This window comes from Empidonax traillii, unplaced genomic scaffold (assembly GCF_003031625.1).
Source record: "Empidonax traillii isolate 1590-97213 ecotype Southwest subspecies unplaced genomic scaffold, ASM303162v1 scaffold815:size503231, whole genome shotgun sequence".
Taxonomy (NCBI): domain Eukaryota; kingdom Metazoa; phylum Chordata; class Aves; order Passeriformes; family Tyrannidae; genus Empidonax; species Empidonax traillii.
Genome location: NW_020956008.1, coordinates 249,072 through 265,829, shown reverse-complemented (window position 1 = coordinate 265,829; position 16,758 = coordinate 249,072). Strand labels below are relative to the sequence as shown.

Here is a 16,758-nt window from a genome sequence, read left to right as displayed (position 1 = left end):
AAGTTTGAATTTTCTGGTCATAATTTTTGTTTTCATGACTATATACACAGACGTGCACTGTTCTTCCTGAATACTGCATTTTACCAACATGTGCAAATACTTTAAATACATTATGCATGCACATTTTTCACAAGTCTATCCACTGTGTTCAAACCCACTTTTCAGTTTGATTCTGTTACTATTCACCAAGCTCTTCTTTATTTAGTTCTCAAATTTGCTAAATTAGTTCTATTGCTTGTAATTTAAATATCCCGCTTAACTGTATTTTTACTTATACTGATTCATTGCAGAGTGAACCTTTATATGTTCCTGTAAAGTTTCATGACTTGCCAACAGAAAAAAATGGCAGTAATAATAGTGATGCAGAGAAAAGTGAGTAAAGACTTTTGGAATGCTGAAATGTTAGTTCTTTGGTGAAGGAAGTGCTTTCCTCTTTAGTATAACTGCTTTCATGTTGCAGGTCTTGCCTCCCCCTTTCTCCCCCTTTCTTTTATTTTTTTTTTCTTTCCTTAAATCTCTTATCGCATGAATTGCACTCTCATATATTTACTTTCAGGCAGAGAAAACATAGGCCTGTCGTTCAGTTTACCTTTCTTGGTCACTACAGATCCAGCCTATGTTTATCTCAAGGGACCAACTGGGTTCAGTACTTGTGATTCTTTCCTTCTGGGCTTGTATGACCAGCAGCAGTGAGTCAGCCTCTGGAAAAACAAGCTATTGTCCTTTTTAGAGCAGGAGCAAAGCAGTCAAAGTAAGAATTTTAACAGTCTATGTGCATTCTGATTTTATTTAAGCCTCACTATCTTGTGATAGTATCTGAAACAGGCCTATTTGTCCCAGACAGTTGTAGAAAAGTTGGCTGTCAAAGAAGCCAGTTATCTGATCCTCAGCAAAAGAGTCCTTGCTTATAAAAGGCAAAGTCTCTTCTTTAATTTCTAGATGTTAAGAACCACTTTGGTAGACCCTGCTGTCCTGTGACAATGTGCTCCAATCACTTCAGAGTTGTTTAAGCCATAGCTTTTCCCTTCACATTTTTTAGGAAATAAGGCATTTTTCATATTGAGTTAGGATAATATTTACTTGTAGTATGAGTGTAATGTTTTCTTTACACAGAAAACGATTGATACTTACAATACACTTATGAACAAAAGCTGATCCTGGTTAGCAAGATTAGTTAGAGGGTGGGTTTCAAAAGAGCAATTGACTTTATGATCTCTTCTAAGCTTTAAGGTCTGTTGGACTCTCATCTTCTGAATGAAACATCATCCTTACAGTTAACTGTAGTTGTGTGCAGGTTTTGGCTGTTTGGCTACTAAACAATTAAAGAAAATCTTATGTGTAATATTTTATCCCTTTGGAATAATTCCTATCTGAAAATTTGTTGTTACCTTTCGTAGAGGTTTTTTTTGACAGGGAGCAGGGATGGTGCTTTTCAGTGAGGTTTTCTTGGGTGGACAACTGTACTGATTGAAAACAGTAATTGTGCTTTGTCTTATTAGTAGCCTCTTGAATAGCAAAATACTAGTGTTTAATAAAAAATAATGGCATGTCTTCTATTTGGATAAAACCCTGTTATTTGTGTAGCATTGTAATCAATGCTGTGTTAGAACATGATGGTTTTACATGCATGTTGTGTCGGCTCCAGAAATTTAACAACAATATGAAGCTTTTTTCTTTCTTTTTTTCCTTCTCCAGCTCCCAAAAAGCCTCGTGTAAGGTTCAGTAACATCATGGAGATCCGACAGCTGCCATCAAGCCATGCATTGGAAGCAAAGTTGTCTCGTATGTCATATCCAACAGTTAAGGAGCAGGAATCAATATTAAAAACTGTAGGAAAACTCACTGCAACTCAAGTAGCAAAAATTAGCTTTTTCTTTTGCTTTGTGGTATGTTCTCCATTCTTTCAGAAACTTACACATAGATATAATTAAAACTTGTATAATATTAGCGAAAAAGTATTGAGGTGACTTGTATTCTTTAAACCTTGTTTTATGAATGTAGTACAGGAAGTAAGACTTTCCTTGTTCCAGACATGAAGGTGCAAGATTCACTTCTGAATCTGTTGGTTGCTGGTGTTTCTGCATCATGCCTTGATTCTGGGGGGGAGAGGGAGTTAACAGGGACATGATTTTTGAGGCAGTAAAAATGCAGAGAGCAGACCAGTGACAGCTTTTCCAGAACCAGCTTCACTGATACTGCCAAATAGGTTCTATGTAATGTGGACCCAGCACAGCTTTTCCTCAGGAAGTACTGCTCTTTAAACATTGTTATTGTTACTGTCATCATCAATAATAACAACACTGCTGAAAAATGGTGATTTAATTTTTTCTAGGGTTGTGTTTTCATATTCAAAACAAATCCTGTCTATGCTGTTACTGGCATGTATATGTATTTCTCCTTGGACTGTATGAATATTTCCACATAAGACTAGAGAGTGGTTACTTCCCTCAGAATATATCTGAGATCTCAATCAATAAATGAGTAAACACTTGCCATTTTATTCCTTTATGGGGGAATTAACAAATATTTTTTAGGTATTGAGTGTAAGTGATGCTGGCTTTTTACAGCAGAGATGTCTGCAGGGTTTTAAGTACTCTAAAAATTTAAACTCATTAGGCTGACTAATGTCGCGTGCATTCCTGAAATTTCTTTCCAGCCTTTGTGCAGTTATCATCTGGTAGCACTTCCAAAACAAGTTAAAAGTACCTTTAGTTACTACAGAATAGCTATTATAATGTCATTTTAATTATTTTTAGGTTCTGAAGTATGTTATTTCATTATTAAACACGTACTTGTATGGGTTGGTTTGGGCCAGTTCTAAGTTAGCTGCTATCATTTAATGTACTTTCCTCTTTAATAGAGGTTAAAAATCTCTTTAAGGTAAAAATCATGTTCTGATTTTATTTTTGAATAAGTAGTTGGGTTTTTTTTTTTACTTTAAGTAGAATTTTATTGCACTGAGCAACTTAAGCTCATATAGTTGCTTCTACTCATATAATAACAGAATTATTTTTCTTTTTCCCCAGTGGTTCTTGGCAAATTTCTCGTACCAAGAAGCTCTGTCAGATACCCAAGTTGCCATAGTTAATATCTTGTCATCAACCTCTGGTAAGATTTATTTACACCACCAGATGTGCCTTCTAAGGCTGTTTATAACAGAAAAATCTATTTTGCTACAATGGACTTGTGTAATGTTTCCCCTGTGGCTTTGGCTTAAAGCCACTGAATACGTGCATTTTAAAAAGTCGTTATGTATTTGCAGAGGTTTAGGGTACCTTCATGTTCTGCTTTCTGAGTTTGTGTGTGTATTTCTGCAGTTATGTCTGTGTAATAAAAAGATATATTTGGAATGTGATAGCTTTAAAGCAAAGGTGGTATAACTGTTAATCAAAATAGATTCAGAGCAAAGTTTTCTTGCTAATGGTTGTTTTTTAAAAATAGGTTTAGAGGTAAAGAACTTAAACCACCTAAATATGATGCAAATCATTTGTTTTACAGGTTTTATGCAAGGCTGTAATACAAGCTTTAAAGTATTTAAACTATGTGACAGTACATATTTGGAGAATTAACTTTTTTTTTGGTTTATAAAGTCGGTTTTAAAAACAGAATTATACAACCTTTCACTGACTTTTCTGGCTTATTGCAGTTTATTTTGTTGGTATGGCTGGCCTTCCTCAAAGCTGAGCATGTATTTGCTCATCTGAGGATTCACATCACAAGGTGTTTAGTTTTCATAATAGTTCAGACTAAAATTAAGGGTATTAAGATCAAGTAGTTAAAAAAAGTACGTGAAATATAAATAAGAAAATGTCTGTGCCGTTTTCTGAACACACTGGTGGCAAAACATGATTTTGTAACCTTCTCTCAATTTCTCTTGCAGGGCTTTTTACATTAATCCTAGCTGCAGTCTTTCCCAGTAACAGTGGAGATCGGTTTACCCTGTCTAAATTATTAGCTGTTATTTTAAGGTAAGATAATGGGATGGGACATTTGGTCAAAAATTCTCTGATACAGTGAGAGGACAGCTGTAGCTTTAATACCTGGGGTACCTGTGACAATAAATTATACACATCCCTTTCTTAAAAATGCTCGTTTCACAGATAAATTGAGCAAGTTGAATTCAATCTGTTTAAATACTTCATATCATGAACAATTACCAAATCTAATTCTCCTGTAGGAAATTAGATTAAGCAGGTTTTTCTTGGAGATAAAGTGAACTTATTTTCTTCTTGTTTAATTATTTTATTTTTGTGTAGATGGGGAAAAGGAAGTGGTTTGACATTCAGTGTTGTCAACCTGTTTCATTAGATGCCTGGTGCATTGTTCTGGATGTTACAAGTGGGGTTGGTTGGTTTGTTTGGTTTTAGCAATAGAGAACTCCTTTTGGCTTTCCAGAAGTGGGTTTTGATTAAATAAAAATGCCTAAAGATAGAACTGTATTTTTATGTTTATCTTTCTCTTTTTTTTTCTGTATTTGTTAAAAAGTTCCTGGGTTTAAGAAGCCTTTTGCATTTCTTTTCTTTTGCTAGCATTGGTGGTGTGGTACTTGTTAACCTTTCTGGATCTGAAAAATCTGCTGGAAAAGATACAATAGGTATTTACTTATGGTTTTTAGTCCTGGAACATGCAGTGATGAGTACCATCTTTTGACAGTACTTAGTAGTCATATAGCAAGCTCCATATTTCTTACTCATGTAACCTTTTACAATCTGGCTTTTTAGTTTGAACTTCTGAAACTCGTCATTTATGATAATTTTCCACCCTATGTATGTAGCTTAATTGGGAAAGTATTTACATTTTTGAGCTCTCTCCATTTTTCCATGCTTTTTGTATATTAAGGGATTCTGTTATAAGCAGTTTCTCAGTTCTGGTTTTATAATAGGTGTGTGTTTAGGGGAGTTGATCCTACTGTGCATAACGTGCTTGGCACATCTTTAAGGGAGTGTTTTTTTCCATCTTTCCAGGTTCCCTTTGGTCTCTTGTAGGAGCAATGCTGTATGCTGTGTACATAGTAATGATAAAAAGGAAAGTGGATAGAGAAGATAAACTTGACATACCAATGTTCTTCGGTAAGACTAAAAATGATTCTATTCAAAGTTTTAATTCAGTGTGTAATTAAATTGTTTGCTTGCAGGCACTGAACTGTCTATCAGTGGTAAAAGGGGCTTAGAAAAGCCAAGGAAGTAGACAAAGCTTGTTACTGCTCTTGGAGTACTTTAGATACTGGTTGTGTGGATTGTTTCTTTTTTACAGCCTTAGCAATGAGAGGTAACATTAGCTGTGGGAATACAGACAGTCCCTTTGACTTAATGACATTTTAAAATTTTACTTTATTTTCAATTTAAAACCTGTAAATATCAGATGCAATTTTTGTTTGGGAATTTCAGGTAAAGTTTCTTATATTCATTTCATTTGAAAGATTTAAAATATTGCTTCATTGCTCCTTTTTTGTATGCATGTTGTCAGAGTTTGGGTGAGATTTTGGTTATATTGAAGGATATTTTTTTGTAATTTACTTAAAACTGTTTTTATACTCAGGTTTTGTAGGGCTGTTCAATCTGTTGCTGCTGTGGCCAGGGTTCTTCCTGCTTCACTATACTGGATTTGAAGCATTTGAGTTTCCCAACAAACTGATCTGGATGTGTATTGTCATTAATGGCCTTATTGGAACAGTTCTGTCAGAGTTCCTCTGGCTGTGGTATGTAGTACATACATTGAATATGTTTGACATAAATCATCTTACCTGTGTTCTCACATGTTGACATGTCACATTGTCTGGGTAGGTGGTTTTGCTTTGGTTTTAAATTTTTTTCTGTCCATATATGCAGCTTAAGTTAGAGGGTGTCATCCATCATGTCCTGTGTGTCCTGTTAAAAAGCCACAGCTCACTTTAAAAAGCAGGTGATGTGGTCTTGTAGTATTTATTAAAATCCTGTGTGCATAGCTCATTCTAGAATTGACATTTTGAGACAAAAAGGCTTTGTGGCACAGAGTTGCTGTAGCAATAGGAGAGCATGAATTTCTGTTGTAACAGTTCTGTGAGAAGACTGCAACAAAAGATGTAGGTGGAGTTCCATCAAAACCTTTTTGTTTTGTTTAGGGGTGTGGGATCTTTTTGGGGGACTGTTTTTGGGGTTTGTTTGTTTGTTTGTTTTTTCCAGATTGAATTTAAAGTTGTTTAGGAAATTTAATCATGATAATTTTTGTTTATTGGCAAACTCCTACACCAGTCCTAGTTATAAATGCGTTGCAGCATATGTTCCTTTGTAATTGAACTTGTTTATTGATGGAATATTTTTGTGATGTTAATGCCATCCTATAAGATTACACCTGCTGAGTATCAGCTGGTAAAAAGGTTAAGTGCGATATTATGTTAACACAGGTGAAATAACAAACAAACAAAACTTCCCCAAACCCCTAACATTGGCTCTGGTCCCAAAATCAAGTATTAGGATAGGGTTAAAGTACATGGGTGTGCACGGACTTTTTTTATTTGTGTAATTACTCAGAATGTTAATCCAGTCGATGAAAGTGTTAGCTTTGTTTCCAGCTCCTTTTTCCTAGAGTTTTGGACTGGGACTAATTTCAGAGTTTGTGCTGACATTCTCCTTTTATTTCTCCAGTGTGCCACTAGCATGGTCCTCTTCACTTTCTTTGGAAGTAAATAATGCCATTTAACCTACTTGTTTAACTCCACCCAACCACATGCTGCCAACTAAATAATGTAGGAATAGATATGACTCTTAATTTTGGTTTGTTTTTTTTTAACCTGATGATAAGTTTTTATTGGTTTCTGTGCCTTTTATTCATTTATAGTTTTCTGGTGGACAGGTTGGTTCTAATTCAGAAGCAGACAATGCAGAGGTACAGGAGAGTTCTCTTGTGCTACAGAGAACGTGGCATAGAAACAAAATACAGGTTTTTCTAGATGGAGTTAAAGCATGTGAAGTAGGGAATTTTCCATCATCTCAAAAAGTTTATATGGGAATTAAACCTCACCCCAGAAGACATCAATTGTCTAGTTAAGAATTCTAAGCAGTTTCACAGATGGAGTGTGGGCGTGCGAGCTTTAATTTTTGATTATTAAAACAAACAATGACTGTTAAGCTTGATCAAATGTCTTCCTAATTTGATGTATTACTTTGTCTTTTAACTTTTAAATAAGACCTTTGTATTACAATTATTATTTATTGTCGTTATTATTTTATAACTGTTATCGTTTCCTTGCTTTTTAGGGGCTGCTTTCTTACCTCATCACTGATTGGCACACTTGCTCTAAGCCTTACAATACCTCTGTCCATCATAGCTGACATGTGCATGCAGAAGGTAATGTAATTCTACATTTTGAGCATTATTTCTTCAAATTAAATAGCAGTGTTATCTTTAATGATGTGTACAAGGAGCAGTATTTTACTTCTGTCACCTGTTTGTTCTTCTCCTGCTGTTGGAGGTAAATGCTTTGTGGCTTACATTTTAGAAAATAAATTACTAGTGTTAGAAGCACAAATGAGTGACCATAATTAAAGGCAAACTTCTGTAGACTTTGAGTTTTTTTGTAGAAGGAAAGACAAGGCTTAACAATTGCAGTTTATTATAGTTTTGAGAGTGACCGTCAATGTCGGGTACCAAATTTTCTCCAAATTCTTCAATTTTAGGTATTTTCTCCACACGGGGGTGCTGTGCCCACAGTTTATGGCTCTGTCATCCTGAAAGGCAGGTCCCAGGCTGATCGTGCTCTTCATCTGGAACTGTAGAACCATTGGAATGGCTTGGGTTGGAAGGGATCCTAAAGATCATCTTCGTTCTAACCCCTGCCATGGGCAGGGACACCTTCCACTAGACCAGGTTGCTCAGAGCCCAGTCCAACCTTGCCTTGGACACTTCCAGGGATGGGAGAGCCACAGCTTCTCTGGGCAACCTGTGCCAGGGCCTCACCAAGCTGTAACCTCCTATAATTTTAAGTTTTAAACAATGTCAGAGGACTGCTACTGACTGTATTAATAGATAGATAAAAGTAGCAGTATAGATACAAGTAGAATTTAGTTTAAATTGAGCAAATAATGTGCCCTGCCTTTTTTTTTTTTTTCAAGTAAAAAGAAAATTACAGTAAATTTCAAGCAGCCGAGTCTTTTTATGTGCATTGAATTCAGCAGTTGCCGGTCAGTGACAGTCTATTCATAGTGAATAAACAGGTGCACAAATCTTTCAGGTGAGATCTCTCGTTTTCTGAAGATTTCTGAAGTGTCTAGGAGAATTTGTCCTTGGTACCAGAGAGACAGCTAAAAACCTAAAAATGAGACTCTTTGGAAATAGGAGTCTTCATTCACCTCACAATGCAAACAATATGTTCCACTGTAAAGAACAGATCAGTGGAAAAAGATATTAGAAGCAGCAGTGGCTATAGGAATTGTACCAAATAATTCAGCTAGTGTAAAATAACTCAAACTGCATCTCAGACTTACAGTAATAATTACCCCAAATATACAGCATGCCCTTTTTTTCTTTTTTCTTAAACTGCTGAGTGAATGATGTTTGTGTTTTAATTCCAGGTGCAGTTTTCCTGGTTATTTTTTGCAGGGGCAGTACCTGTATTTTTTTCTTTTTTCATTGCAACTCTCCTGTGTCACTATAACAACTGGGATCCAGTGATGGTGGGAATCAGAAGAATTTTTGCCTTTATTTGTAGAAAACATCGGATTCAGAGGTAGGACAGTCACAAAGTGTAATGCTCTCTCTTCTCCAGCCTTTCCATTATCCTATACTTCTTATAAGCTGCAGTACTCATACTCTTTATTTTCAACTGATTTTATATTCAGGTGTACTGATTTCTTAATAGTACTAATTGCCAATCTGTTTATTAACCTATGCAGTACTCAGAAAATGGAAAGATGTGAAGTCTTTTTACCTTTTTTAAGAAGTGGCTAGTGGGTATCACAGTTTTTTCCCTTAATGCCTCTGTGTTAATTGCTGTACCCAGAACATGCAGTGAAAATTGTGCAAACTTGAGTATACTTGATGAACTTTAGGGGTCTCTGCATGTTTTTAGTGGCTGCAGTTCAAACAACTAGTGTACTTAGTTAATTCCTTTGGCTTCATAACAACCAGTTTAATATTACTGTATAACTTTACATAAATAAATTTGTTTCTTTTAAGAATGCCAGAAGAAAGTGAGCAGTGTGAAAGCCTCATTCCTATGCATAGTGTTTCACAAGATGGAGAGAGTTGCTGTTCATAGACAAAAGGTAGGCTTAAAAAGCCTCAGACAATGCACAGAAAGGTGAGGATTGGTTTCCGTGGTGCCATTTGTGTTATACAAGGACACATTTTTAAAAAGCCTGCAGTTAATCTTGACCTGTATTGATGGCCAGAGTTTTGAAGTGTATCTTCAAAATTGTTGTTCATTGCCAAGCATTATTCTCACATCGATACAGTTGTTGGTTAATGGTTTTGAAATGTGTAGTCGTTTTTTTGCCTAAGACTATTACGATGTTCATATAAAATTGGCCATGAGTCAACAAACCAGAAGAGGCAAACAACTTCTTGACATGGACTATGTGTATGAAAGAGAGCTGAAGTAATTATTTCACTCCTTAATGCTGTTGGGGTCTCAGTTTGGGTTACTGCAGTTCATGAGAAACACCAAGGAAAAACACGTTTAAGGAAGTTTAGAGAACATCACCAGACTTGATCATTATGGGTCCAGAAAATGGAAAGGAGCCTGTGTGTTTGTAGTTGACAAGAATTAAGTTGTTAAATTCCACTGAATATTAGGGTAAATATTTTTCATGATAACCATAGGGAAGCTGGACTAGAATAACTAAAGAGTTTGCAAAATATCCCTCTCTAAGAGGGGGTTACACAAACATCTAAAAGGAATGTTCCGTGGTTGGTCAGTACTGTCTTGAAGCATTAAAACAGACATAGTTTAGGATTCTCCTAGCCTTGTGCTTCAGGGCTTTAGTTTTCAAATAATGCATGCAGAATTACCTGAGAAGTATATTTTTATTTTCTAATTTTGATTAAATCGAATAAAAAATTTGAAAACATTCTAACCAAAACAGCAATTGTGATGTCTTAAGCTTAAGACAGTTTTTTTTTCCCCTCTATTAGTAAGATGGAAACAAATATACATGGTGATTCTTTTTCTGTAATCCTGACTTATGTACCCCTGATAATTTTTTCTTTTTCTTCTTCTTAGTTTAAAAACAGAATGATGCCCAGCGAAGAGACAATCTTCTGGAAAAGTCCCTAAGGAGTCGTGTTTCAGTGCCTATTCTGAATCTGTAGTAAAAATAAGAAGTTTCAGTTCTTTTGAAACTCTAAACTTTTCCTCTTTCTTGCTTTCATCTGATTTTATAAATGAACAAAGTTACTCTATGCCTATCACCATAGGGAGTCTTAGTCCATCTGAGCAACCAACCTGCCTTATAACACTTGAGCTGGTGACGTTACTTGACAAAACCAAGAAAGCAAATGCTGTTTAGTGATTTCTTTCTTTTTTTAACTCACGATTTTGTTAAATGCTGGACAATATGGTTTTTAAAAGATACTTTCAAGTGAGTTATGTAAATAAGTTTGCAGGTCATCAAATCTCACAGGCTTTTGGAGGAAATGCTAAGTAGATGTGTTACCTGTAGTAGGTACAAATTAAATTTTTTTTTATGTCGTATGAACTATTTGCATATTAATAGAGGAAAAGAGAAAAAATAATTTATTAAGTGCATTCTTATGATTATTGAGGCAGGATCTTTGTACAGTCCTGGAACACTACAGACATATTGTCTTAGGCCATTTTGAGAAGCCTTGTAGTGGCAGTGGGTGCCCATGTTTAAAAATCTTGCTGCCCAACAATCTGGAATGCTTGAAATTTGAGTGAATGGGGAAATATTTTTACTTCCAATACGTTTGGGTGTCCTTTCTCAAAATCAGTGTTTGTTTTAAGCAGACTGATTCTGTAACCCGTTCTTACTCCCAGTTTTCTCACAGACGTGAAAATTTTTCATGTGTGTAGCTGCCATGTTGGGAAAGAGGTCAAATTAATTGAGAAGGTTTTCAGTCAGTGGATTGGCACTACAGTAATCTGCTAAGCAATCTGAAAGATAAAGGTGTTTGCATTGATTTTTCCTTTCCCCCAGTTGTATTAATAAATTTATTTTAAAACTGGTAATTTTTCTTATAACCTGTATCTTCCTTCCACTGTAGTGTTTCTATCCTCTTTAATTCTGAGAAGCTGTTATAATTATATTCAGGAATATTTGAAATTAATCAATGCCATTTTCCAACTTCTGGCCTATAAGACAGATCAAAGTTAATTTTGGCTTTTGATGGATTTTATTTTTGTATACTGAATGTAGGATGGATTTTTAGCCAGCAGTATTCTCTTCCCCATAACAAGGTAGGGTAATGTAGGGTATTTCTATTGTCCTTCTACACAAATACAGAAGGATGATGTAGCAGAAATGCCTTTTCATGTTTTGGCACTCAGTAATGATCCTTCCAAAAGAAATTTTGGTCTTTTGGTGATAAAACTATATGATATAAACTATATGAGAGGGAATGCAGGAAAGCAACATGCTTAGCTCTACATTTATAGAAAAATTCTAGCCAGCAGCTAGAATTTAATATAAGAACCTGTGCATAGAGAAAGAAATAGAAATGGACCTGGGTGCTGTTCCGTTCAAATATTTCACCTTCCCATTTTTAATAGTGGATTGCACTAAAAGTTTTGGGGATCTGAGGTGTATCTTTAAGATGAGATAGGAAGTCTTTCTTTCGGTACTTGAATAGGAATTAAAAAAACCTCCAAACCAACCAAAACAAAATCACAAACCCAAAACAGACAAAAAAATTGATTCAATTTATGTAGACATTTTGAAAAATTCCACATTTAAATTTCCAAACCCCATGAGTAGAGGGGTTGAAAGTACAGTATTTTGAAATAATTTTACTTTGGTTGTATTTTCATGAATTATCTGGTAAGTTGAGTTTCCTTAGGTTTTCTCTTTTGTTTTTGCTTGGTTGGTTGGTTTTGGTTTTGTTTTTTTAAATTATGACAAATTACAGGACTTCAACTTTTTTCCTAGAAGTAATGTTAATGCCTACTCACAGTAGAAAGTTAATGTCTGTTTTCAATTAATGAAATGTTTCCATAAGATCCTGACAAATGTTATAATACCAGGCATTAACTCTAAATTTGGATCAATTGGGACTTGTGGAATGGGTGAACTAAGCCTGGGAAAACTGAGTTTGCTTTCAGATGGGCAATGACAGTATTTTTAGCAAAATTTTCTATTACTGTTCTTTGAAATTGGCCATACCACAGGAATTGGAGCTGCAATCTAAAATGGGCAATTGCTGTTCATGTTTGCCCTTATGTTCATGGCTTAAAGTAAAAGATCATCATAGTCCCCCACGTGTATGACTGCTGTTAACTTGCATTATTCATGAGTTTGAGAGGTTAAAAAAATAAGTACTAAGAGAATATTATTCTGTCTCTGACCCCAGGAATGTTGAAGAGCGTTCAGTAAACTCAAAGTCAGGGCCTTCCCACTGTTCTTGTTTTTAACAAAAATGTGCTAATTTTTTTTACAAGACACGAGATATTTTTGTCTCATGGCACTAAGTAGCTTAAGCAGTGTTTTTGCATTACATTACAGTTCTTTAAAGAGTAAGAACAAAGCAAACTGTCCTTCCTGAAAGGATTTTTAAACAGTGGTGCCCCTGTACTTACAAGAAACGTGTTATGGTTTTAATTACGGAAGCTATGGCATAGAATGTTGTTCCTGCATTTAATAGAATGTGATGATGTTTTTTCTATAAAATCTTGTGATTTTTTTAGTACAATAATATTTTATAAATATACTGTCTAATCTGAAATGTAAATCACATAACTCTCTGATGGGTGCTTGGTAAATGCACAAAGAGATTTAGCTTTGATTCTCAGGTACGAAACAGAGATGTGCTGGGTTTTTCTTCCTCATGACACAACTGGAATGTGAAGGAGCTCTCTCATCAATGCTTTACCTCTCTGTGCTGTTGTAAATTGTCATTGCTCTCACTGTTTCAATTTGGGAATGTCTTTATTCTGACATATTTCTTGTAGGAACCACATACACTTTAAAAAAATAGCAGGTTTTTTATGTCAAGCATTTCTTGGATTGTCATTAGATGCTTAAGGAACAGGGACTTCCCATATCTACAGGATGGGAAATGGATACCATGTGTTGCTCTGTCAGTTTAACTAATTCCTGTAATCCTTTGAGATAACCAACAATTTTTCTGTGTGTGCAGTTGAGGTTTTGGAGCTGTTTGGTTTTTATATATGAAGGAAATGCTGATAATTTGCCAAATGCTACAGAGCATGCCTTTGCTTTTAGGGTTGTGGTGAGTCTCTTTGATACACAGTGTGCTGCAGTTCAGAACAAAGGAAAAAGAGGATTTCAGTTTCTCTGGCCACTTTGTGTTATGTTTCAGTCATGCTGGAAACGTTCCCTACAAGCTGTAGATGTCATGCTAATTCAGCAGGGCACTGAGATAGGTGCCACATTGGTACTTAGCAATTACTTGCGAAGTCTGGGGCACATGAGTGCTGCTGGAGGCACAAAGGGCCTGATGTTCCCATTTCTCAGTGTTCACTGCATCCTGCTTGTTGGCTTTTGGCCTGTGGAAATCCCTGTACGAGAGCAGGGGCTGTGCTGTGTGACTGGCCTGGCTTGCCGTGGAGTTGGGCTGGAGTGGACTGCACACAAACTCCGAAGCAGGGAGGCTGAGGCACTCCTGGGTATCTCAGTGAGGTGTGGCAGATGATGAGGTATTTTGTGGAAGTGAGATGTTAATCAGGGGTGTTGTTTGAACCATGAGGCTGCAGCTGATACTTAACCCAGTGTGCTGGTCTGTGTGTGTCAAACCTCCTTGGAACAAACCAGTAAAAATAGGGGATATTGCAAATCACTTTCTTTGGTGTGTGCTGCTGTAATTGTCATTCCTTTCACAATGCTCCTCGTGCCTAGATAACTGCTATTCACAGCTATGATGGCTTTAAAAAAGGTGGCAAAACGATTTCTTTGTAATTCTTGGTTCCATTGCTCTTGGTGTTGAATGTTATCATTCCTATTCCCTCCTGAAAGATCTTCCTATCTTAGGGAAATTAAGTTACTGAGCTACACTAAGCTATCAGAGGAGGGAGAAAACCAGTTAAATTTTGTTCACAGAATGGATTTATGGACACACATTCTAATTTCATGTGAAAACAGGCCTTGATAAGGCAGAGTGTTTGTAAATGAAGTTAAGAAGTGGCATGCTCAAAAATCAAGAAACAAACTAATGTTAATATCATAATGTTGAGTTATATGGCTAACTATAGGATGGTGCTTCTAATCAGCTTTCTTTATCTGGGACAAGTTTTGAGTTAGTTACCATTTCTGTTATGGCTGTCATGTGTAATGCCTGCAATTTAATAGTTATGACTCCAGTAGCATTTCCGTGTTCACTCAAAAACAGTTGTTATGCGTTATTTCCCCTATCTAATCCATGATTTCATTAATGCTGTGTTTTGTTTTACATGATTATTGCAGGGCATGATTTCTCAGGGAAATATGGATGATACCATACATTGTGAGAGCCAATAACTAATTCCTGCTTTTAAAATTGCTACAAACATTTCCAGGTTTCACTCAAACATTTCACATCATGTAGTTTTCATGTTGAACTTCCTTTAGACTTACCAGGTAAATCATGATGACAATGTTAAGAGCATTTAAAGGTGTCAATAAAATACACTCTGCCCAACATTTGTTATTTTTTGGAGAACTATCCGTTCTAATCTGATGATGCAACGTGTGTGTGGTTTTTTTACTCTGTTGTCCTCTGCGCCATACAAATGAATAGTTATTCCTGATTTTGAAGCTGCACTTCTGGCAGGACAGTGACATTAACTTTCAGGGTTAGGCAATACTATAATAATAGTCTGATTCTGGAATAGATCACCAGTATAAATCTCTAATATAAATATATTCATTTATATCATTAAATTTTTACTAAGTCTGTTCACTTTGGGGATTTTTGTGTTTGTTTTTCCAGTAAAGATACTTTGTCTAGACTAGGATTGGATCCAAAGCCCAAGAGAGTCATAGACAGCATTAATAAAGTAAAACTTTATTGAAATGGAACTCTGCAGTCAGGTTGACCTTTATGCCTTTGCAGTGTTTCTGTCTGCAGCGTGTGTTTGGAGTGCTTTGCTTTAAAACCTCAGAAATATAAATGGAAGGATTTTGGTGCTGGTAAAAATGGTAAACACACTACTGAGACTGGTCACAAAAGATATATTCTGTATAGCCAGTAAGCAGCCTAATTATTTAGAAGGTGAATTTGTCTTGCTACGTGACTTTTGTTTAAAATCATCAGTGTGGGAAATGTTAACCTCTACACTTTGTTGTATACTTCTAGGAGAATTTTTTTTGTCCACAGCGAGAATGCGTGTGTGAGAATAGTCATCAGCCTTGAGCATCACCTGCCTCTTGATGATTTCTGCTTTGACATTTCCATTTACATGCCCTGTTGCATTCATTGCAAAGTGAATTTCCTCTCTAGGTAAAGCCAGTGTAATTACATTTTGACTATCCTAGTTCTCTGTGGTGTTAGAAATCTAACATAAAACATAAATCTGACATATAAATGTGACTACTTAGATATCTGTGTTCTCACTCTCCTCTGTGGTGAAGTGTTGCATCGTTACATCCTTTATTAGGAGGTAACCAGACCTTTTCTGGATATGCTTGCCATGATGTGGAACACATCCAGAATTTCATGTGGCTTTCACTTCCTACTTCTAAAAAGCATAAAAAGGCTTTTCTCTGAGGATTTTTGTAGAAAGCAGCTGTTTCTACAAGTGCAGAAGCACTTGCAGAAAGCAACTAGTTCTACAAGTCCAGAATCCTTTAACTGCATCTCAGTTTCTAAAGTTGCATCCAATGTTCCTATTATTAATGAACTTCTGTTTTTTCAGGGAGGGTGCACAAATTTTCTTCAGGTTCCACAAAAGTAATAATGTCTGGCTACTGCAATGGCCTCAGAAATAATAATTCAGGGCTGTTTCTACAGTTCTTCACACATGCTCCTGAATTTTTTTCCACAATTTTTTTTAAAAAACCCCAAACAAAACCCCACACTTATGAAGGTGAGGGACTTAGCCATTTAGCATAAAACTAATTTTATAATATGCAAATGACTGTCTTTTCATTGGTGAGATCCTTCAATATATTACAGCCCACGAGTCTTCCTTGTCTGTATAATAGGAGGTGTTGCTTCTCTTCTCCCTAAATCTGACCTTTTGCATACCAATTAAGTTAGTTCCTCTACGAGAATGAGTAATCTCTAAAATATTTAGAAGCTTCTTTTTCCTCTAGGTAGGGAAACAGCATGGGCTTTCCAGCCAAAGAGTATCACTTTCCTATTGGGTAAGGAAAAGAAAACCCACTAAAATTAAAACAAAAATCTTAATTGAAAATAAAGAATCTTAGTAGGAAGGATAAGCTGTAAAATCATTGAGGTAATTTCCTGCATAGCCCAGTTCCATATAGGAAGTGCTTAGGCAATGGTTTATTGGATTGATCTCTGGTTGATCTTGATCTCATATAAAAAGTAGGTATTTTGGATAATCATTTCATATTGAAGCTAAATGCTTAAATTATAACAAAAAAAATATTATATTTGGAGACTTAGTAGTTTCTTTTATTTTTCTTTTTCTTGAAGTACCTCCAG

The 16,758-nt window shown here is 35.8% G+C and overlaps 1 protein-coding gene across 5 annotated transcripts in view; it reads left to right on the top strand.

Moving 5' to 3' along the window:
- Positions 1 to 10,324, top strand: part of SLC35F5 (solute carrier family 35 member F5) — a 24,509-nt gene extending 14,185 nt beyond the window's left edge. For 4 of the 5 annotated variants that reach the window (XM_027901787.1, XM_027901790.1, XM_027901791.1 and 1 more), the window contains exons 7-17: positions 291 to 372; positions 1,696 to 1,886; positions 3,027 to 3,108; positions 3,881 to 3,968; positions 4,530 to 4,594; positions 4,965 to 5,069; positions 5,539 to 5,698; positions 7,236 to 7,326; positions 8,550 to 8,704; positions 9,154 to 9,242; positions 10,199 to 10,324. In XM_027901787.1, the coding sequence (XP_027757588.1) occupies positions 291 to 372; positions 1,696 to 1,886; positions 3,027 to 3,108; positions 3,881 to 3,968; positions 4,530 to 4,594; positions 4,965 to 5,069; positions 5,539 to 5,698; positions 7,236 to 7,326; positions 8,550 to 8,704; positions 9,154 to 9,235 (1,101 nt within the window). In that variant the 3' untranslated portion in view covers positions 9,236 to 9,242; positions 10,199 to 10,324. The remainder of the gene's footprint in view (positions 1 to 290; positions 373 to 1,695; positions 1,887 to 3,026; positions 3,109 to 3,880; positions 3,969 to 4,529; positions 4,595 to 4,964; positions 5,070 to 5,538; positions 5,699 to 7,235; positions 7,327 to 8,549; positions 8,705 to 9,153; positions 9,243 to 10,198) is intronic. The other variant, XM_027901792.1, reaches the window with a different exon arrangement.
- The last annotated feature ends 6,434 nt before the right edge of the window (positions 10,325 to 16,758 follow it).